Source organism: Bemisia tabaci, chromosome 6, assembly GCF_918797505.1.
Source record: "Bemisia tabaci chromosome 6, PGI_BMITA_v3".
NCBI classification, from domain to species: domain Eukaryota; kingdom Metazoa; phylum Arthropoda; class Insecta; order Hemiptera; family Aleyrodidae; genus Bemisia; species Bemisia tabaci.
Window position 1 is genome coordinate 35,841,177 of NC_092798.1, and position 23,473 is coordinate 35,864,649.

Consider the following 23,473-nt stretch of genomic DNA (forward strand, 5'->3'; position numbering starts at 1 on the left):
TTGGGAGGAAGCAAAACCTGAAATATTTTCACTTACACTAACAATAGGATACTTTTTTTCTTCTTTTTTTCCAGAAAATGCCTATATCCCCCGGGTCAATATCATCTCACTCGGGACACTCACTGAGATCATTAGTTACCGAGCCAATCGCCAAATTCCCCACGGATTATCTGAGGGTCCTAGAGAGGTTTGGTGGCGGTCAGTTTGGAGAGGTAACTGCTATCTTGAGAGAATTTTTACTTTTTAGAATGTCTTAAAAAATTCATTGAAATCCTTCTGCTGATTTGATGACCGTAGTAAAATTCCGGTCTGCATTAAGTGAGCTCTGAGCTGTACGAGTGCGGAAAAATGTACGAGTTATCAGATGACGGAATTAGGTAGAAAGAAACCAGGTCACAGTGAGTTACGAAAAATTGTGGTTTTTCCTAGTAATGCTCGTCGTAGAAAGTGACCTTTGATTCTATACTTGGCAACTCACAAATTACTCGTGATATTTAGTTTCTTTGCAGGAGAATGCAATGATTGCAATGTGTCTTAACAAATCGAAAAAATTATTCATACATGAGAGTCATTTTTTCCAATCAAAATGTTGCTGCGAGCATGGATGGGGTCAAATAAATGGGAGATTTTTAACCTTTTATAAGGACCCCAAGCGTTGAGGGGTGGGGAGATAATTCTAAAAACACGGCAAATTTGGGTATTTTAATGTATGTTTTTCTCGTTTTCTGTCAGGTTCATTTATGTGAAGCCCTCTCTTTTCCCGAGTCTGTCCCAGACGAATGTAGGAAGTGTAAACTAGTAGCAGTTAAGACTCTTAGAAAAGGCGCTTCCGACATCTCTAGGTGAGTTAATTTAATCCCCTCATAAACTCGGCTAATACATCGAAACAAAGCCGCCAAAAGCTCTTCGAGTTTCAGAGCATTATCTGGTTCTATCGAATAGTGCTCCCATTCCATGTCCGTTCCGGGATTCGGAACTTTTTTGTTCAAAATTCTCCTACTCCGTGATCGTCAAAAGTTCCAGGATTCCTTTTAGATTTTTTCATAAGTTCCCAGAAAGTTCCGGAAAATGCAAAAGATCCGGATCATTTTGGGAATTTTGCAAAAGTTCCCGGTAAAATTCTGAAAATCTTAACAATTCCGGAATCCGGACTGTCAAATCGAAATACAGCGAGTAGGATCCTGTTTTCGAGTTACGGAGCGGCTGATTCACTCGCTGATGGAAGTCCAAGCATGTTGAAAGAACGAGGGAATTAGACGCATGGTTTTTGGGTTTTTCTCGAGGAGTAGATTTTCCCACGAGGATCAGCTTTTCTGTCGTATTATCGAGCATTTTCAATTACTTAACAAACTTTGAAGTATGCGGGCGTGTCTTGTAGTCGATAATTATCACCTATCTTATAATAACAAGATATTAGAATATAGTGCTCATAATATTCGTCATTTCATTATTGTTAAAAAAAAAAGAAAGAAAAGAGAAAAAAGAAGGAAAAATGTTCGTCGTTTCCCGGGAGAGGGAACGTAACTCTATTCCAAAGTTTCCAAATCGACTCAAACAATTCAATTTTTTACAAAAATGTACCTGTACAATTAAAGTCCGAAATATTTATGATTATCGCATGAGATCAGAGGAGAAAGCGCGAAAATTTTCAGTCAGAGATGCTCAAGATTCTCCTTGTAAAAATGCAATTTGCGAGGGTAAAATTGGTGACAATAAAACGTAGTTGCGTTCTTTTGTGAGGGAAACTATGTATTTTAAGGTGTGATCAAAACAACGAGTGTCGAAAATTAAAATCACAAGAGTGGATCATCACTGAGTGCGGAGTGCATACTAAATGGACTGCGTTAAGCAGAAAGGAACCGAGCCACATCAGAAATAGCCAAATTTAGTATGGAAATTTAATTTTTTACATGAGAACGGTCGTTCGGATTTCTTTGCAAATTCCAGTGAATTTTCTGCATAGTACGAAGCGAGTTCCTCAAAATTTCCAGAGGAATCCGCACAAAATTTTTCTTGCAAAAATTAAAGTTCCCAGGCTGTTGCGAATGCGGTTTGGTTCCTCTCTCCTAGACGCGGTCCAAATAGCTGTCTCCTGTTGAATAATCCACTTATCATGTGCGTGCTTACAGGACTGAATTCATCGAGGAGGTCAAACTACTATGGCCCCTGAGGGATTCTAATTTAGTGAGAGTTCTAGGAGCTAGCCTGGAAGATGAACCACTGTGCCTAGTTATGGAGTATACACAATTTGGTGATCTGTATCAGTTTCTGCAGGAACACGTAGCTGACACAACGACACCAGTGCCTAGCAATGCCAAAGTTCTGAGGTAAGTCGCGGTGAATAAAATAAAGATATATGCAAGGATGTTGTGGAAACACTGACAGTATCACGAGAACAGCATGTGAACACTGCTGAACAACGATGCAACCATATGACTGACGAAACTAAATGGGTAACCGCGACTGATATGCAGAAAGAAATGCCTCGGTCGTTTCGGGACTGTCTCGGAGGTAATGGGACGAAATGTCCAAAAATAAAAGTCCAAAGTACAAAAATGTCCAAAGTCAAAAAAGTCCACATCTACAACATGTCCAAATATCTGGGATGTCCGGTAGCAGAATTGTGGCCAAAAACAAAAATGCGCATTTGTGACAAAATTTGACAAAGAGGCTGAGCTTGGAAGCTTCTGTAGAAATATCCATAGAAATTGTATAGAAGCAGTGACACAGAGTTTTCCTAACCTACATTCTCGGTATAGTTAAACTACATAGACTTATAGAAACCGGACATTTGGGCATTTTTCATTTTGGTAATTTCACTGCTACTGGACATTTCAGACACTTGGACATTTTTTACTCATGGACTTCTTTCTTATTGGCCATTTTTCTACTCTGGACATTTAGTTTTGGACATTTTGTCCTATCACCGTCTCGGAACTCATCTGTCAACTCAGAAACCAAACAAAGGATACATTAAAGTAGATAAAAATCAACTGTTAAGCCTTATTAATGCAATTGTATATACACAATCTCATTATGGATAAATGCACACTACGACAGCCCAAGAACATAGTTATAAAATAGGACAGGAAAGGCGGGGACGAGGCTGAAAACACAATAATTTACAATGCATGGGACGTTTCGACCGGTCTCCCGGTCATTATCAATCTTCGTAGAAGAAAATATTAAAAAATCTAAAAAAAAAAAAAATCTAAAAAACGGTGTTAACGGTCTCTGGTCATGGCAGTGAGAAGACTTCTCAAGACCTTTAACCCAATCTCGAATCTCATTATTGTATACATTTTTTCCAAGGTCGGCAAAAGGGTTGAGACCACTCCGAAATGTTGGAACCGACCGAGTTATTACAGCCTAGGCTACGATTTTTTTGGGTTTTCGTTCCATCAAGTTTTCGGAATTTCTTTTTAATATTGTATTCTTATAATATTCCGAACTTTACGCCGAATCACTCAATTAAGCAATTCCACCTTTTGCCAGGGCTCTTTTTTCTTCCCTTTTGAAAACTTGTAAAACGGAAGTAAGTGTATAGAAACTATTATGGTACACATAAACATATGGTGAACATGAGTAGAAACTACTTTGTCACTATGTTCCGATCGAGTCTAACAAGCGATTCCCGCACTACAGTCCATGATTCTATAAATCAGCTCCGATAATCTTTTCTTTGTTCTAGCTATGGCTGTCTCATATACATGGCAACTCAAATAGCCTCAGGGATGAAATACCTAGAGAACGTTGACTTTGTCCACAGAGATCTAGCAGCTCGGTGAGTATATGACTACACGACTCATTTATAGATAAATTTGGGCCACTTCTTAGTGTTTAATTTTTTTCATTTATAGATAAATTATGCGTTTTTCTTCCTCAGAATGTCTTGGTCAGAGACACGAAGAGACCCTCCACTGACCCTTTTATGATGGAAGGAAACTTACTTTTGGGTATTCAACATTTCGTTAACAACAATTATGAAGCAGTTATCACTCTTATGTCGGCTCTCAACCTACCTACCTGATATACGATGAGCTTCCGAATATCTAATATGCCAAACGAGTTTACACAAGTGTAGTTGATTGCAGAACAAACTGCTCAAAACGTTGCTGAACATTCACCTAATAGTTACGTCAATGAATGTTGAAATCTCGAGAGTGAAAACTTCCACCATTACCAGAATGTTAATAGAGGCAGGCCCGCCGCAAGGGGGGGGATACTGGGTCCCTGGTACCGGGGCCCGGGCCCTGGAGGGGCCCGTGACGCAGGTGACAAACCACTACGAATTCATGTGAGTAGTATAGGCGGCCATTGAGGACACTCCACTCAACTCTCTAACTTTTCTCAAAATCAATGCTATTTTCAACAAGAATGAATCAAGAATTTTGTAAATCTGACAACACTCTATTTTTCTTTCTAAAATCAGCCTAATTTCACAAAAAATTAGAAAGACAACGAAACGAAAAGTTCAATAAAAATAAATTAAAAATTCTATCTAAACTATTCAATTTTTGTTAAATAAATAGCATTTCTAAAGTATAGGAGTCTACTCATCCCACCCATTCAACTTTCTCATTTTTCCTAGAAATCAATACCAATTCAGGCAATATCAATCAAAAAGTATTGCAGTTCTGAGTAGGTACATTCACAGCACTCTCTTTTTCATTAAAAAATCAGCACTAATTTCACCAAATAAATAATATCTTTTAAAAATTACGATAAACAATCCACATTCGGGACACTCACCCAACAGTCTATTTTTCCTAGATACTCTCACTCAAGATATTGAATTTTCGTTTCAACCATAGCTACAAAAATTTATTTTACGTAAATGGAGGTCTACAGAAATTCTTTTGTCATTGAAGATGAATTTGATTTTGAAAATATTATACCGTATTTCAAAAACCCATTTGAGCGGACAAGATCAAAATATGAAATTGTAATGGACCCACTTTCTGATAAAATTCAACATCTACCTGAATCTAAGAGAATGAAATATAAAAAACTTATGGTAATAATATTGTTGCTCATTTGAGTGTTTTGTCAAGAATTGTTGAAAGTGAAATTAAAAATCATGAGTAAAACAATACATAAATTGAATAAAAGCTTTTTGAGTAATAAAAGGTTCCCAAGCTCTCAGAGTTAACCACCCAATCTATATTTATTTTATTTACAGGAACTCTGAGTTGAGGAGTTAACTCTGAGAGTTTTTTATTTTTATTTACATATGAACATATTGACTTGCTTGTCCACTCGGTTTTCTTTTTATATACAGTAACCATATGGCACAGTACCATAATCTTGCAAGATTATCCTCTTGTCATACTCAAACTTGAACTTTTTGGTTTCTAATTTATTCACTAAATTTTTAGTTTTTGTCTCTCGGGTTATTGTATTATAAGTCAAGGCTACAGATCTTTGCTTGAGTTGAGATACACCCTCCTTTATTAGTTTTATCATTGTATTACCGTTCAATTTTTCTAAATTTTGATAATTCAACGTAAACCCTTTGATTTTTGTTACACTTTTACCAAAGTTAGTTTGATAATGGTAACTTTTAGGACCCGTCGACGCCCATAACTTTATATATTCATCCTTCTTGAGCTCATCCGTCCATTCTCCAAGCATATCACCTGTCTTAACAGTATTTAAGGTATAATTGTGATAAAGTATTGAATGAGATAAAACGAAAAAGAAAAAGAAACTAATGTTTACACGTATTTTTATTTTTTCATTACACTTTCTCAAAAGTACACAAAAGTTTACAAAAGTAAACTAATATTGCAATGTTTACTGATTTTAAAACTGCTCCAAATTAGTAAATATTCATTAAAAAAAATAACCTTTCGAACATAAAATGAATCAAAATAATACTATTGACAGAAGTGGCTAAAACCCTTCTTAAATTTTCTTGATTATAACAGCCACTTTTATAAAATTGGCGTCTTCTTGAAAATTGGCCCTCTTTAAAGCGGATTTTAAGTCTCTCACAGTGTATTTACCTAATACCATTGTAGTGTGAGCGGGTTCAGACCCCAACGAGAAGAATCCTCCCCAGTACTCGCAAAATGTATCTTTGTTTATACCTGATCGTATTACCAATTTCTGAATTCTTATCGCTCCGTCAGTTTTTCCCTGTAGAATCGTATGGCAGAGTTGTTCATGAAACGTGATCTTTTCTTTAATGGTATTGTATTTAGCTCCTTTTTTTAAATGTTGAGCAAAAATACCCTCAGTTACTTCGATTTTACTTCTGATTGATAACATTAGTATGATCGCCTCCGTTTCTTGATACAGTTGGGCCTGAAAGAAAAAACAGGATATGAAGCGCACTTTAATGAAGTAAGTCCGACGTTATTTTTCCAAATAGTTTTGAAGCAATGATCAAAGACTTGAGTGCACTGCACGTGAATGAAAAAAATAAGACCGAGTACTCTCTGGACGAATTCTTAGAGTCTTTTCCACAATTACTCTTTTCATGATTTGGAAGTCAGGTAATCTCATTCACTAACAACCCATTGAGTTCCTTTTCATGGAATTGGAAACCTTCCAAAGGGAGTCCACTGACGTTGTAAAGACGTTACTTATGGCTGAATCGAAATACGTAATCAGATTATATTTTTTGTTACAAGATGAAATAAATACAAAAATCGTTAAGAAGTCAAAAATGTAAAACATAAAAAATTTAAACTGATCACCAACAACGTCACATATCTCTTTACATTTTCTCGTCGCATCGTCTGGTAACGCTGTGGTAACGTCTTTCTCGTAATGTTATAGCAACATCGCTTGATCATACGTTGCAGTAACGTTTTTTAACGTTGGTGGGTACGTTACTACAACGTCGTATCGATAACATTACGTTTGGCACATCATAAATCTCTCGTTTACGTATCGCTGTTACATCGTTACCACGACCAGCATCGTTGGGTTACGTTCATACGTAACCTTGGTAAAGTAAAATTATCAAGATTCGTCTTGAAAAGCTCCGGTATAGATTAAGGTAGCATTTATTGTTAAAGAAAGTCTTAGTTAACATATAACATTAACTTTTCAAGTTAAAGTAATTTTATTTTAGTCTTTAGTGCCCCAAATAAGAGCAGTGTGGTGATTGGCCCTTTCTAGCGTCTTTGCTTGCTTTTTTTTGTTTACTTATTTTTTTTATTTTCCTTGTGCAGCTTGTACGTATACCTTTTGAGCTACAATATTCTCGCAAAAGTTTACGTACCACAGACACAATAACTGAATAAATAACATACTTTTTAAAATTTTTGTTGAATAGAAATACGAAAATGGAATCAATACCATTAAAGCAATTAGGTATTTCCGGCTTAGACCCACGCCTCATAAATACCTCATACCTAACCATTTTTGAACTATAAAAGAGATGAATTTTTCCCTTACATTTGTCTCTCTTCAAAACTATAACCGGCTGGAATATATGGACGTTACGACTTACCTTATCTTTTTGACATAATATATTTTCCGTTGTCAAGTTCTGAATTCGTACGTCTTGCTCGGCATTCATCTTGATGTACTTCTTATTTTCTTCTCGTTCCTGCTTGAGTTGTTCATCTTTCTTGTTGAGTTGTGCTTTCAAAAAATCAATCAGGTCTGTACTATCGCCCGGCTGTGCCAATAAATTTCTAGGCACTTGGTGCACCTTCAAAAAACAAAATTGAAACACATTTTTAATAACCAGTTCAAAAAAAAAACAACGCCAGTTATTACCATCAACAGTTATAATATTAGAATGATGAAAAAAAACACCCAACGAAGGAAAGCAACTACATTATTCAAAAAAAGGAAACGATTCTTTGTCAAACCAAAAAAAATTCTTCAAAAATAGTGGAAAACATATATTTATCCTGAATGGATATTTTTGAAAATAGATGTGAAACATGAAATAACGAATTGTACCAAAGCTATGGAGCTAAAAATGTGAACGGAGGATAAAACTTGTTTTGACTTTGATTGGGTTTACTCTAAGTCATAGTTAATTACATATACATAAAATAGGTAAATAAAATATCAGTTATTGTATTTGTACTTACATAGTGCTCCGGCTGATACAGTGCCGCTGCAAGGGTAATAAACGCGGAAAGGACGAAGTAGAACCGCATGACTGATGAATAGCGCTCACACAACTGGTTAAGATAAATAACTGGGTCCAAACTCTTTCACTCTAATCTCACCGTGATAAGTAACTCGATGAAAGAATAATACTTATCAAGCAGAAGTCCGCACTCCTCGCTGACAATGATAAAACATTTTCAGCTTTATCTTCCATGAGTCAGTAGGCAGTTACAAATAATTATAGGAATAATATGACGTCAATGGTTGCTGTCGATCTAAACGATTCATACATTTCCGGCGAAAGACTATACAGTCACGCTTTCGAGACATCCGGCTGACAGAAATCAGAGACAATATTTTTTTCTGTGTTTAGCTTATGCTTCTTGATAACAACGATTCTTTCAGTTACCAAAGAGTTCAAATAATCTCAAGTAACGACTTTGAATGAATAATTACACACCGTTTAATTTATATTTGAGTCAACAAACCCGATCATCAAACAATGCACATTAATACAACACGATTCAATCGTGTAGTATAAGAACAAGAAATTTACTCTGACGATCCTCGAAAATACTTTCCATATTTTTCACTAAACTCTGTCAAATTTTTTACTCTGCTAGGATTATTTTTATTTAATATCATTTCATTACTAATATCTGCAGGATTGTTTGCCGATTTCTGTACAAAATTAATCGCATTTTTATCACTTATAACATTCTTAGACAGACTCTGATTTTTACCAGATTTATTAGTAACTTTATTTGCTTCAGAAACCAAAGGCTTCACATCACTTACAACGTATTTAAACGTGTATTGACCTAAGCTATTTCTAGTCATTTCATGAGTTAGGTTCCTATTATTGTAAGGTATATTATGTTCTTTTAAATATTTTAGTATAGTCTTTTCAGTTATTTTATATTTTAAAGAAAAACTTCTCACACTATTTTCCTTGAAGTTGTATTCCTTTAATATTTTAATCAACTCGTTAGGAGTCATTTATTTATATAAAAATTATTACTTTACCATACAGTACCATACTACCATACAATATTACCATATTTCAGTACAGTATTTCCTTACCTTACCTCACCTTACAATACCTTACTTTACAATACAATATAAAAGTATAAAATTTTAGTCTAATAAATGGAAAGCCAAATAAAAAGATACATGCCCTCTAAAATTGAACTAGAAGGCCTGGACAGGATAATTTCAAAAAATAAAGAATTGGAAGACTTGATTCGGGATGAGGAAACGAATTTAGAGAGAATAATTGAAGCCATAAATGGATTAAAAAATATCAACAGTAATATGAAAACTATCATGAAACAGTTCTTTATAGCTCTACAGCAGACAAGTATGACTTCAGATATTTATAAATATGCTAATTTTAAAAATCAGGAGTTGATAGAAACTCTACTCGAGAGGGAGGAGAAATATAAGAAAATCATAAAATCTCAAGCTGAAAAACATAATGATAATTCTGGGGTTGAAGAACTAAATAAAGTTTTCTCGACTATTATTGTAGATTCAAAAGATAAGAAACTATCAAAGTATATGAAAAAATCCTTGAAAGATATTAAATTTCATGATGATTTTAAACCAGTGTTTTCAGAACTGGGAACTAAGGAATTAACACGTGATGAATTGAAAAAAATGAAATCAGACCCTAAAAAAGGACCTAGATTTAATAATATTAAGAAAATAACGACTGTAAATGTCCCCAGTGTAAATAACGATGCAACTATTATCCAACGGAATTAAACAGTCTCATGTTTTTATACCTATGTTTATGAAGGCTTTTTGCTGCGTCAGTAAATATGGAATTTCTTATTAAAAAATTTTCTATATAAATAAAACTATAAAAATGGAGTTGTCTAATAAACTCAAAACTATTTTAAAATTAGTAGATGCATATGATTTTCGTCGTTGTTCAAAGTGTAAAGAAATAAAAAAAGAGATCGAATTCAACAAAAATCAGCACTGGTGCAAAGAATGTAGAAATGAAATAATGAAAAAGTATATAGATAGTAAAAAGTTCATCGAAAAGCAGTGCGAATGTGGTAGGATAGTTAAATTTTTAAGTTACAGTGCTCATCTGAAGTCAAATTATCATAAAAGAAGACTTGAATTATTGAAAGAGAATAATTTTGTATTAATTTCAGCTCAATAGAAGAGCCGGGTTGTCCTGCAAATAATGAATTGAATCCTCTTATATATGCGACCCACCTGTCAAGTCGTTCCAGAACCAAAAAGTATTATCTCTTTTTATTTTTAAACTGTTCAATCATATTATTACAATTTTTAAAGAGTACATAAAAATATTTATGAAAAAATGAGGATGAGGGAAAAAATATTTTCTTTATAAAAATTTTTGTCTAATAAATAGTATAATAAAATTGAAACTGTCTACATAAACAATTATGAACACCGTAAAAGATTTGAAAAGAATTGCAAAGGAGAGAAAGATAAAAGGATATTATAGAATGAAGAAAGATCAATTATTAAGCGTTTTGAATATTGAACCAGATCCCATGACAAAAACTGTAAAATATTTGAAAAAAATCGCAAAGGAGAGAAAGATAAAAGGATATTATAAAATGAAGAAATCTGATTTAGTTGATGCAATAAAAAATGTTGACAGAATTATCAATGCTGCATTTAACTTTGATGATTCATTCTTTGAACCTGAAATAGAAAACCCGAGTAGTAGGAATGATACCCAACTTATCGAAATCACAGAATCTCGATCTCGGTTTATTCAAAAGTATCAAGCTTATTCATGCGATTACACCATTTCTATTAAAGATAGCGTGTTAATAACACAGCCAACAGCTGATGAACAAACAAGTTTAATAACGAGAGCTCTTGAAGAAATGATCGAAATGGCTAAAAAACGTACCAACTTTAGAACAGGTGATCGAATAAATATTGTTATAATGAATGACGAGCTTCGTATGCCTATCTCAACAGGCTTTCAGAGAGGTAACGTAACTCAAGATTTAGTACAAATACTAATGGATACCGTTTCAAGAATCTTGACTTCAAATGAAGATCTCGATCTAACAACTTCCCTTTTTCATATAGAGGTGGTTGCTATGCCCCAAGGAGGAAAAGGAGAAAAAATCCTGAATTTAGCTCAAGCTAAACAAACCAAACTCTCTATTACCCAGATAAAAAATAAAGACAATTTATGCTGCCCAAGAGCAGTAATTGTGGCTCTAACCTATCCAATGGAAAATCCACCTATAACGAATATATTTAAGAGGGAGTTCTCAAAACTTCATCTGACTTACATCAGAAAAGGAAGAAAATTACAAACAGATCTAACTAATCAACTATGTAATCAACTCGGGGAGTATAATGAGGAGGGTTTTACATTGGATGATATAAAACATTTGGAAGAGTTAATAAACATTCAGATAAATGTTGTTTGTGCAGAAAATTTGAACTCTGTTATTTATAGAGGGCCTGAAAAAGAAATAAAAGTATATTTATATAAGCATGGTAATCATTTTGATGTAATATCATCAATGGCTGGTTTTATAGGTTCGTCTTACTATTGTTATAGTTGTAATAAACCTTATGATCATAAAGATAAACATACATGCAAACCGGAGAAAAAAAGATGTAGATTATGTTTTCAAGAAGAGCATTTAGACTCAACAAAAAATAAAATATTCTGCAAGGATTGTAACAGGTATTGTTTTAATCAAGACTGTTTTGATAATCATCAGGAAGTTTGTGACACTGTATTCAAATGCTTAGCCTGTAATAAAATCTGTTTTAGAGATAATAAAACCAGCAAAGAAAATATTTTGAAATATTCGGTCTCTGAAGAAAACCATCAATGTGGAATTGAAAAATGTCGAAATTGTTTTAAAGAAGTAGAAATAAAAAATCATAAATGTTATATGCAGTGGAAGAGACAAAAAGGGGGCAAATGTAAGAGAGAAGTTTGTTTATGCAAAGGTAACCTTGATCAGCTTGTAAAACCTGTGAAAGACTATAATCTGAATGAACTGAGAGCAAAAGGTAAGAAGGAAGAAATAAAAGATTGTGGAAAAATGAATAAACAAGAATTGTTAAATATATTGAACCCGTTTCCTTTTGCAAATGAAATTTTCGGAGAGGAAGAAGAGAAAAAATTACCTCAATGTACTTATACAGAAAAATACCTGTTCTTCGATTATGAGGCACAACAAGAAACAGGAATTCATATTCCGAATTTAGTAATTGTTCATGACTTTTATGGTAATAAACATGAATTCAAAACAAATGATGATTTTTGTAAATGGTTAATATCAAAAGAGCATCGAAATTATACTTGTATAGCTCATTACGCAAAAATTTATGATTCCCAGTTTATTTTAAAGTATTGTGTTGAAAATACTCTTAAACCTTATACAATTTATAATGGAACAAAACTCATGTTATTAGAAATACCTTCCATAGGATTGAAAATCATTGATAGTGGTAATTTTGTCAATGGTCCTCTGAGTGATTTTCCAAAAACATTTGGATTGACTGAATTGAAGAAGGGGTACTTCCCACATTTGTTTAATACTAAAGAAAATGAGAATTATGTCGGGCCTATCCCTGATAAAAAATATTACAATTATAATCAAATGAAACCTGAGGCAAGGAAGAAGTTTTTAGAATGGTATTTACAAAAAGTTCAAGAAAATTATATTTTTGATATGAACTTCCAGAATATTGTGACTCAGATGTAGACATTTTAAGAAAGGGGTGTTTAAAATTTAGGGATGAATTTCTAGAAATAGCTAATATAGATCCAGAATATTCCAGAATATTGTGACTCAGATGTAGACATTTTAAGAAAGGGGTGTTTAAAATTTAGGGATGAATTTCTAGAAATAGCTAATATAGATCCTTTCCAATATTTAACGATAGCTAGTGTCTGTATGGCTATTTATAGATCAAAGTATATCTATAATAACACAATAGCTGTCGTAGATGAACCGATGGAAGAAAAATATTCAAAACAGTCCATAAGTTGGTTAAATAGTCTTGGGAACCCAAACATAAAACACGTTTTAAATGGTGGCGAACAAATTATCTGTGCTGCAAAAGTTGACGGTTTTGATGAAGAAACCAATACAGTATATCAGTATCATGGTTGCTTCTGGCATGGATGTCAACAGTGTTACAAGGAGGATAGAATAAATAATGTAAATCGAGAAGAAATGGGTGATCTGTATGAAAAAACAAAGGAGAGAAGCACTCGAATAAAGAAAGCAGGGTATAATTTAGTTGAAATGTGGGAATGTAATTGGACTAAATCACCTGAGTATAAAAATAGTAAAAAGCCGGAAATAATCGGATCTCTGAATCCTCGGGATGGATTTTTTGGTGGAAGAACTAACGCCTTTAAATTATTGGCAAAATCTACAAAGAAAAAGAAAATTGGATATGTAGATGTTTGTAGTTTATACTCAACTGTACAGTATTATGATTATTATCCTGTTGGGCACCCTGAAAAGATTTTCAATCCAAAAAATTATGATGAAAAATGGTTCGGAATAATAAAGTGTAAAGTTTCACCACCTAGGAACTTATATCATCCTGTGTTACCTGTTAAGGTTAAAATGGATAAAAATGAGAAATTATTATTCCCGTTGTGTTTGAAATGTGCTGAAAAGAAAATGAAAAATTGCACCCACAATGAAAATGAAAGAGCTATGACAGGAACATGGTCAACTATTGAAGTTAATAAAGCAATCAAAAAAGGTTATAAGATTTACGAAATTTATGAGGTGTGGCATTTTAAAAACAAGAGCAATAAATTATTTAAAGGATACGTCAAAGACTTTATGAAAATAAAATTAGAATCCAGTCCTCATAACTATAATTCAAATGAAGAATACATACAGGATATAAAACAGAAGTTAGACATTGACTTGGATCCTAAGAAAATTGAAGTAAACCCTGGTAAAAGAGCAGTATCAAAAATTTGCCTAAATAGTCAGTGGGGAAAATTTGGACAAAGACAAAACATGAGTCAAACAGAGTATGTGACTGATGTGAGAAGATTTTATGAGATATTACTAGATGATAGATTAACAGATATAAATGTAAATTATCTAACTGAAGAGACAGTACAGATGAGTTATAAGTTTAAGGATTATTATGTTGAGAATAATACGAGTACTAATATTTATATAGCTTTATTCACAACAGCAAATGCTAGACTAAGATTGTATGAAAAATTGGATGAATTAGGTGAGGATGTCATTATGTGTGATACAGATTCTGTGGTTTATTTTGATGATGGTATAAATACTGTTAAGACAGGTGATATGCTTGGAGAATGGACGGATGAGCTCAAGAAGGATGAATATATAAAGTTATGGGCGTCGATGGGTCCTAAAAGTTACCATTATCAAACTAACTTTGGTAAAAGTGTAACAAAAATCAAAGGGTTTACGTTGAATTATCAAAATTTAGAAAAATTGAACGGTAATACAATGATAAAACTAATAAAGGAGGGTGTATCTCAACTCAAGCAAAGATCTGTAGCCTTGACTTATAATACAATAACCCGAGAGACAAAAACTAAAAATTTAGTGAATAAATTAGAAACCAAAAAGTTCAAGTTTGAGTATGACAAGAGGATAATCTTGCAAGATTATGGTACTGTGCCATATGGTTACTGTATATAAAAAGAAAACCGAGTGGACAAGCAAGTCAATATGTTCATATGTAAATAAAAATAAAAAACTCTCAGAGTTAACTCCTCAACTCAGAGTTCCTGTAAATAAAATAAATATAGATTGGGTGGTTAACTCTGAGAGCTTGGGAACCTTTTATTACTCAAAAAGCTTTTATTCAATTTATGTATTGTTTTACTCATGATTTTTAATTTCACTTTCAACAATTCTTGACAAAACACTCAAATGAGCAACAATATTATTACCATAAGTTTTTTATATTTCATTCTCTTAGATTCAGGTAGATGTTGAATTTTATCAGAAAGTGGGTCCATTACAATTTCATATTTTGATCTTGTCCGCTCAAATGGGTTTTTGAAATACGGTATAATATTTTCAAAATCAAATTCATCTTCAATGACAAAAGAATTTCTGTAGACCTCCATTTACGTAAAATAAATTTTTGTAGCTATGGTTGAAACGAAAATTCAATATCTTGAGTGAGAGTATCTAGGAAAAATAGACTGTTGGGTGAGTGTCCCGAATGTGGATTGTTTATCGTAATTTTTAAAAGATATTATTTATTTGGTGAAATTAGTGCTGATTTTTTAATGAAAAAGAGAGTGCTGTGAATGTACCTACTCAGAACTGCAATACTTTTTGATTGATATTGCCTGAATTGGTATTGATTTCTAGGAAAAATGAGAAAGTTGAATGGGTGGGATGAGTAGACTCCTATACTTTAGAAATGCTATTTATTTAACAAAAATTGAATAGTTTAGATAGAATTTTTAATTTATTTTTATTGAACTTTTCGTTTCGTTGTCTTTCTAATTTTTTGTGAAATTAGGCTGATTTTAGAAAGAAAAATAGAGTGTTGTCAGATTTACAAAATTCTTGATTCATTCTTGTTGAAAATAGCATTGATTTTGAGAAAAGTTAGAGAGTTGAGTGGAGTGTCCTCAATGGCCGCCTATACTACTCATGTGTAACCCTTGTCTCGTAGGGAAAAGTGAAAAAGTTACCCTAAAAATTCCGCAAAAGGTGAATAAAGTTTCAAAAACACGCTAGGGCACTATACAATTTTTCTTACTTTTTCTTAAGAGCTTTATAATGCGTCCAAATAGATTTAAAATTTCAAAAATTTCCCGGGGGAGGCCCCCCGGACCCCCCCCCCCCCTTGGCTAGGGGCCCAGGCCAGAAAATTGGTACCAGGGCCCGAGATGGGATGTGGCGGGCCTGAATAGAGGGTCCCTCCAGCAATTATTTATTGAGGAAGTCATTCAGTACACCACGGATAGACAATTCTCAAACCAGGGGCGGATCCAGCAAGTTGACAATAACGGCTTTCCTCCATTTAAACCAACGCTAAATAATCGATTCTTGTCGGAGCACCTGGCCCCTCCAAGAATCGATACTTTTCCATAGGTTTAAATGGAGGAATTCCGGTGTTGCCAAGTTGCTGGATCCGCAATGTCTCAAACGTCACCGGTCACACATCCGAAATACACGTCATATTTCGCCGTACCAAGCGCCTTCAAACGTGTGAGGATACAGCATGCAATACGTTAAAATTGCTCCGGTACTTGCCTACTTTTCTGCATCCGCGTTTAAGTCTCTTTAAAATCTCCGAAGTGCTCATATTGCACCGATTACAAAGAAGGGATTTTTTTTATTTTTGTCATGGGAACGGAGTATACAATCGTTATAAGTCGGATATTACAATCGTTCCGTTGCTTTCGCTATGGGATTCCCTATACCTCTGCGACCTTGAGCGTTTCGCCCAGTCTCCGATTTTTGGTTGATTTTCCGATGTATCAAAAACCGTTGTATTTTTTAGCCAATCGTGTCTCTACGTCAAGTTGTGTTGATTGCTAAAATTCGCTTTCAGCGAGTTTTTTTCCACCTTGAGATGTCGTGTCTGACTGGTAAATCTGCGCAGAACCACGAAGTTCCGTTTTTAGGCAAATTCTTTTTTTTGGGAGGTTCTGATTGGTTATTTTTCGCCATCAGTTTTCTGTTCGTTGGTGCAAAAGATCGCCTACCTCGGTGTTCTTGAGAAGCCGCCATTATCCCACCTCAAATTTGAAAAATAGAAGTAAAGAAATAATAACCATCGTACAAGGTGGAAAATTGTTCTGGAGGACTCGTTACGGATAAAGAAGTCAAAATCAGAGCTCGATTGATTGATTTAATTCATGGATACGCAAATATTGCCTTAGCTCAATTGCCGCGATCGGAATGCGTGCTGGGATAAACCTCGAGACGCATTAAAACAGTGCGAACCATGGCTCCTACAGCAATGCGCTTCATATGAGCTTCATATTTCAAAAGCAGTCAAGGTCTCTTGTGATAAGTCCCCCCCATTGCCCGAGTCTTTTAAATGCTATTTTCCCCCCGCTCACGTGGATCTGTCATAGCCTAGTTGACTAAACCGCCTCGTATTTGTGATTGGATGCGGGCACCCGGCGATCGGGAGTTCGATACCCGACGAAGGGAACTATTTTTTAATGGTTGTATTGAATGTTTTAGACTAATCATTAAAAAATAATTAATAGTAGATGATAAATGTACGAACATTTTCTCGTGAGTTAATATGTTAAACAAAAATACTGGAATATACCTCCTTCATATAATCAGCCACATGTTCCCCCAAATTAATGACGTTATTTTCTTTTTTCAATAAAGTTAATTTGATAGAAAGACATGAAAATAGTATGTCTAACATTTCAGTTGTTTTTTTTTTTTTATTTATTTTTTGTTTTTTTGTTTTTTCAATAAAACAAATTGACTGGGACTAGAATCATCGTATCTCTGAAGACAAAAGCTAAGTTTTTTGATACAGAAATACCAATATATTCATCCTTTATATAATCAGGGAGATGTTGACCCAAATATTGATGTATATTTTCTCTGTTCGCCCAAATTAATGATGGTATTTTCTTTTTTCAATAAAATTAATTTACATTCCACGTTCTTAAAGCAATATTTTCTCCAAAATTCAGCAAAAAATAACAATTTATACCTACGCAAAAAGTAAATAAATAAATAAATAAATAAAGCAATGACATGAAAGTAGTATAGGTAGTACACTTCTAACATTTCGGTTACATCTATTTGAATGAAAAAAATGGCAACTTAGGAAGCACATAGGTCACTTATCGACGGTGAAACTACCAAACCACGTATCTCGGTTTGCGACGTCGCAGACTTTCTGTCATACTTTATTTTTTAAATGAAAAGCTACTTAACGGCCAGTCTTGAAAATTTCTGTGATTTTTTCTCTTCGCGCGGAGAAAATTCTGTGAAAATTTCAAGGAATGATATTGATTTGGTCTACTTCAAAAAAATAAAATGCGAGCGTAGATTTTTAAACACCGCAAACGAGATACGTGGTTTGGTAGTTTCACCATCGTTATGATGCGTATTCGGGCATATGCGTAGAGTAAAAATATCATACTTTACGCCGAAAAAACGAAACTGAAAGTTAAATGCGTTAACTTCCAAAAACCATACATAATCCAACGAAAATAAATAATTGGTAAATAACAGCTTTCTTGTATGCAAAGAAAAAAAATTAAAAATGTTAAAAAAGAGATGTCGACACAAAATTACATAGCCCCTTCAATTCTGAAGGTACTACAAACGAACTGTACCTTAAAATTTTCATATCCCAGAAGCAAAAGTTCCCATGACGAATATTGCTATCGCTAGCGATTGCAAAAACCAACTTGTTATATTTTGAAATCGGATAATTTTTATTGTGTTCTTCTTTGCACCGTTCAATTCGAAAACCATCCGAATTCAAGGGAATAAGTGCAGAGAAAAAAACGGGGTGGAGAGAAAAAAAAACTGACCGGAGCCAATAGTTTATATCTTTTGTAAATGCTTTTGGTGTATGTTGAAAATGTATCATACAGTTACTATTAAATACTAGAAAGCGATAAATTTAGCACGCCACGAACGTCGCCGACACACATCCGAACTACACGGGATATTCCGCAGTGCCAAGCGCCTTCAAACGAGTGTGGATACAGCATGCAATACATACAAACTGCTCCGCATTGGAAGCCTACTTTTCTATACCTGCGTTTAAGTATCTTTAAAATCACCACATGCGTATTGAAATTGCACAGGTTACTACGTGAGGGTTTTCCTTTTTTTCTTTCTTTCTTTTTTTTTCTTTTTATCACATAACTTTTCTTGAAAATCTCTTTCAGAAAATCGAGTATAGTTCAATTGGAAAACCATCCGAATTCAAGGGAAGAAGTGCAAAAAAATAGTGTGGAAAGAGAATGAATGCGACAATATCAATCTTACGATTGACTCAAAGAGGAAATTCGCGGCCGATCCTAAAAACAGTTTTTTTTCATAGTATTCTTTTTTCTTTTTCTTCCAATAAATTGAATGAATCGTTTTTGAATGAGTGGTTCGATCATTGTAAGGTGATCATTCTAAGTTTCGCTTCTGGTCACTGCGGTGTTTGTAAAGAGACACAAGAAAAAATGACGATACAACAAACATTTTGAAAAAATACAGTTCTCTACCGCTTCCCATGCTCTTCCTTTCAAAATCGTACTCTCTCTTGTAAGAAAAACGGTGCAAACATTTTGCAATGTGGTTCCAGAAAATCTGAAAAAGGTAGCAGCCTGAAAAAACGTTCGGTAAAAATTATTTAAGGTAAATGGCAGAACAAACTTGAAGCATCACCCTCTATAAACGAAACTGAGAAGTGACCAGAGGGCCTCCCAGCCTAAAGCTCTCCCTCCTCGATTGCATGGCTGGAGGCGAAAAGCCTGTGCCCCTCCCCCTCCCCTCCAAAAAAAAAAAATATTGAATATTTTTTTTTTTGCAGAAAAATGCGGTCCCTCCACCAGCAGTTAATTCTTAACTCTGGAAAAATCTCTTTAAGTTTCTCCTGTTTTCCATGTATGTAGATGACACAAATCGATTAAAACTATCTTTTTTTGATGTTAGAAACTGTCTCCTGGGTCCTAACTATACGGTGAAAGTATCGAATTTCGGCATGGCGAGGAACCTGTACTCCGCAGATTACTGTGATTTAGACGGTAAAACTGCATTACCAATCCGGTGGATGGCCTGGGAGAGCATACTTCTTGTAAGCAAAATTCATATTTCCTTCATTCTATCCCAACTTCAGTCATTTCCTGTGTGAACGGTCTCAATGGACCGCGTTAAACAGAAAAGAACCAAGCCATATCAGCTATTGCCAAATTTAATGGGGCATTAAAATGTTTTACATGAAAAAGGTTGTGCAGATTTCCGTGCAAGTTTCAGTAAATTTTCTCCACAGTACGAAGTAAATCCCATCAAACTTTCAAAGGAATCCGCACAAATGTTCACGCAGAAAAAATTAAATTGCCCAATTAATTGGCTTGGTTCCTTTCTATTAAACGCGATCCAATTAGTGAGGAACTTTACAGGATACGGTCTCAATCATTAAGGACAATCGCTGAAGAAAAAATATACAGTTCCAATCTTTTTTTAATAAGAGGGCCTACAGAACGTAAGTGGGCATATTTGGACGCATTTACATCGGAAGAAACTATATCAGAATTTAAATCTGCTAATTGACCAGTCGCGCTGAGGACGGAGGTCAGACCTCAGGCACCTCCAAAACGCGTCCGAAATTTTAATTATTTTACGATTTATGCGAGTGAGTGGTTTTAAGTTTTTAAATTTGTTACCAATTTTAACCTTGTGTGGTGACTGAAACTCCTTAAATTTTCATCTCATAAACTGTATCCATGGAGACTTTACCCCTGTCATGCATGTATTCTTATGGATCTCAGCGCTCATGTTAGAATGAATAGAGTTCCTTTTGATTTTAAGATGTCTATTTATCCTTAGAAATTGTAAGAGGTACAGACACCCTTGAAAAGATACTGGCTTGATGGTGATTGAGATGGACCTTCCTTTACTGTATGATGGATCCACTGGTATTGATCAAATATTCTCTATCTGATCTATGAATAACAACTGTTTGATTGCAGGGGAAATTTACCACCAAGAGTGACGTCTGGTCATTCGCTGTAACCTTATGGGAAGTTCTGACCTTTGCACGAGAGCAGCCTTTTGAGGAGCTGAGTGATCAACAAGTGATCGACAATGTCACACATTTTTACCAAAGATCAAAGCAACTAGTAAGTCCTCTAATACTGAGAGAAATCTCGCAAATGCCTCACTTATTTATCTGTTCTTAATTACTTTTCCTCTTTTTATTTGGATTTTATCGGTCATTTGTTCAATTTTGGACAACGACGGAGCATAGGTAAAGGCACAGGTACATCCCTTTCTCGCTCAGAAAAGTGTAAAGTTTAAGTTAAAGTTTAAAGTTTGAAGTTTGTAAACGAGAGGACGGATTAAACTTTAGATTTTCAAATCAAGTTTTGGAAAGAGAGAAGAGCATGCCATGAGTACCTTTTTTAATTTCTAGTGGTCAGTTTAGTTATTTTTATTGTAGACATTCAGCATCTTGGGCTTTTCATGTCATTACAGGAAATATGAAGAGTGAGTACAAATACAAAAATTTACATTCTTACCTTAATGGATGCAAACAATTTCAAAATTTTGGTCGTAACACTGGGCTCATCGGAGGTTAGTGTGTTTGTATCCCTGGTAAATGCGTGGCAGCAAATATATATTTTTAAAAAATAAACTACATGTTCTGTACCGGTGAGATCTGGATGTCTATTAGGTCAATCCTCACGAAATTTTTGAGAATGTAGCGATGCTTCTTAGAATTTGCCAAATTTGATCACATTTAAAATTCCTCAGTTTTTTAAAACAAAATTCAAAGGTTCCATTCACGTATGAACGCTGCGGTCTAGTTTTCTCTTCGTTGCCTTGCGCGGTTATTCACCTCCAGCATCCTCATTCCGTCGAAGTCGCAGAAGCAAATCCAGCAAATTGGCAACACCGGATTTCCTCCATTTAAAGCTATGCTAAGTAATCGATTCGTGTCGGAGCACCTGGCCCCTCCAAGAATCGATACATTTCCATAAGTTTAAATGGAGAGAAGACAATGTTGCCGATTTGCTGGATCCGTCATGGCAAAGTCGTGAGCATTTCTAGAATCGCCTACCGATATTTGGACTGCATTCTGCAATTTGGACCTATAAATTCCAGCCCCGTTTAAAAACAACGTATGTGCCATTAGTTTCTCTATGCACGTAAGTGTTTTTTCAGATGAGCCAGAGTTTATAGGTCCAAATTGCAAAATGCAGTCCAATGTTTTGAGGTCTCGTGAAATCTATTTGTGGCTTCAATGAGGGGGCCACACTTTCAACCGATACTCTTTCCCAGCGAGGGATTATTCTATCTTGGCTGTTCAAAATTTTAGTGAAAATATTTGTGAGGGTTTTTTGAAAACACCAATACCTAACAAAAGCAAAAGTGAGAGGAGAAATTTACCAGATTTTTGTCAACGCCTTACCTAGGATTTTGTGCGAGAACGTTGGGCCAGCTTCTTTCAAATACTTCATAATTTATTCGTTTTTTTAAGAACTCGGTCCTTGGTCGCTCTGATTTGATGACCCTGAGACAATTATGAACGTAAGACATTTTTTTTTCAAGCTTCGGGTCTTGTCGCACTGGGCTCTGAATTCATTGTAGGTTGATTTATATCTCTGGCCGGACTTTTTTCTTCATCCAGATTTCTTCAAAATCTCCAAGCAAGAGAATACAATTGTGTTGAGATGCGAGCTCGAATTTTACCTGAAATGACCAGAAAACGATTTTGCCGCAATCGTCATTCTTTGAAGAGGGAGAGTAGAAGGCTTAGCCCATATTTTTAAACGGCAACGTTGTAATATTTAAACAATCAAATCATTTTTCGGAAATTTGACAGTGTCGCGATAGGCATCAGTAACAATTTACTTCATCAGCACAAAGGCGACCACGGGTTAAGTGAAACAAGCTTAGCGCCCTTAGTTAGTCTCGAATGCGATGAACACAGTACACATTTCATTTTAAGTCCTCGGTACAACTATTCGGGCTCCACGGATGTCCGTGTTGCGTACCTCAAAATTGAAGGCGTTTTGACTGTCCTGACACTCACCGCTTCACCCGCGGCGTCAATGCTGCCGTGCGCTGAGGCAAAACGCCCTATGAACATTTGAGAGTTGCCAAATCTCCTTCGATAAAATGTTTATTTTCGAGGAAAGTTATGAATATTCTGCCTTAAAATTTTCAGGATCTTTAGGTGAAATTGTGAAGAAAAGTATCTGCAAACTTGGAAGAAAAAGATTCATAGGTTAACCAGGAAATTCTTGTTTTGTCGAAGGAAACTTGGCAGCGTCTGAAGGTTCATACGGCGTTCTTTCTTAGTACGGCAGAATGGCGGGCTTTACCGCGAGGATCCAAGTAGCAGAGCGCTTTTAACCCTTCGTTTTACGCTGTAAAGATGCACGAATAGTTGCGTATAGAGACGTGTCTCATGTGCTTCAGTTTTGATATCGCGATGTGCTGAGCATGTTTTTTAGAGCAACTCTTCATGTCTATAAGATGCCTTCGAAGTATAAATGAAGAATTGAAAACACTCTATCATTTTAGATCCTCGAGTACAGCCCGTCGCACTAAGAAACGAGCCTTTTAGAGAGGTTGGACATAAAATTTTTGACTACAACTGCAAATTTTGACGTTAATGTCTTCCTATTATAAATTGTATGGGGTGCCTCTTGAAGGAAACTTCACAA

General features: G+C 34.9%; 2 protein-coding genes across 2 annotated transcripts in view; one reads left to right on the forward strand and one right to left on the reverse strand.

Annotated features, from left to right (window-relative positions):
* LOC109042988 (discoidin domain-containing receptor 2) overlaps nucleotides 1–23,473 on the forward strand; it is a 217,899-nt gene that overhangs the window by 187,258 nt on the left and 7,168 nt on the right. Inside the window, exons 12-17 of the mRNA XM_019059994.2 lie at nucleotides 75–212; nucleotides 733–842; nucleotides 2,130–2,327; nucleotides 3,692–3,784; nucleotides 19,734–19,875; nucleotides 20,771–20,920. Of these exons, the coding sequence (XP_018915539.2) occupies nucleotides 75–212; nucleotides 733–842; nucleotides 2,130–2,327; nucleotides 3,692–3,784; nucleotides 19,734–19,875; nucleotides 20,771–20,920 (831 nt within the window). The remainder of the gene's footprint in view (nucleotides 1–74; nucleotides 213–732; nucleotides 843–2,129; nucleotides 2,328–3,691; nucleotides 3,785–19,733; nucleotides 19,876–20,770; nucleotides 20,921–23,473) is intronic.
* Nucleotides 5,712–8,218, reverse strand: LOC109042989 (uncharacterized). Its single transcript, XM_019059996.2, has 3 exons — nucleotides 8,061–8,218; nucleotides 7,466–7,669; nucleotides 5,712–6,309 (listed from the first exon to the last, which is right to left on the reverse strand). Exons 1-3 carry the CDS (start codon nucleotides 8,127–8,129, stop codon nucleotides 5,908–5,910), a joined length of 675 nt encoding a protein of 224 aa, XP_018915541.2. The 5' UTR covers nucleotides 8,130–8,218; the 3' UTR covers nucleotides 5,712–5,907.

Bases quoted from the DNA above. Each gene is read 5' to 3' on its own strand.
- LOC109042989 (XM_019059996.2), bottom strand. From the start codon at position 8,129: ATGCGGTTCTACTTCGTCCTTTCCGCGTTTATTACCCTTGCAGCGGCA. The intron at 7,670-8,060 runs GTAAGTACAAAT...TGTTTTTTGAAG, and splicing joins TGTATCAGCCGGAGCACTAT to GTGCACCAAGTGCCTAGAAA. The intron at 6,310-7,465 runs GTAAGTCGTAAC...TTTTTCTTTCAG, and splicing joins TATTATGTCAAAAAGATAAG to GCCCAACTGTATCAAGAAAC.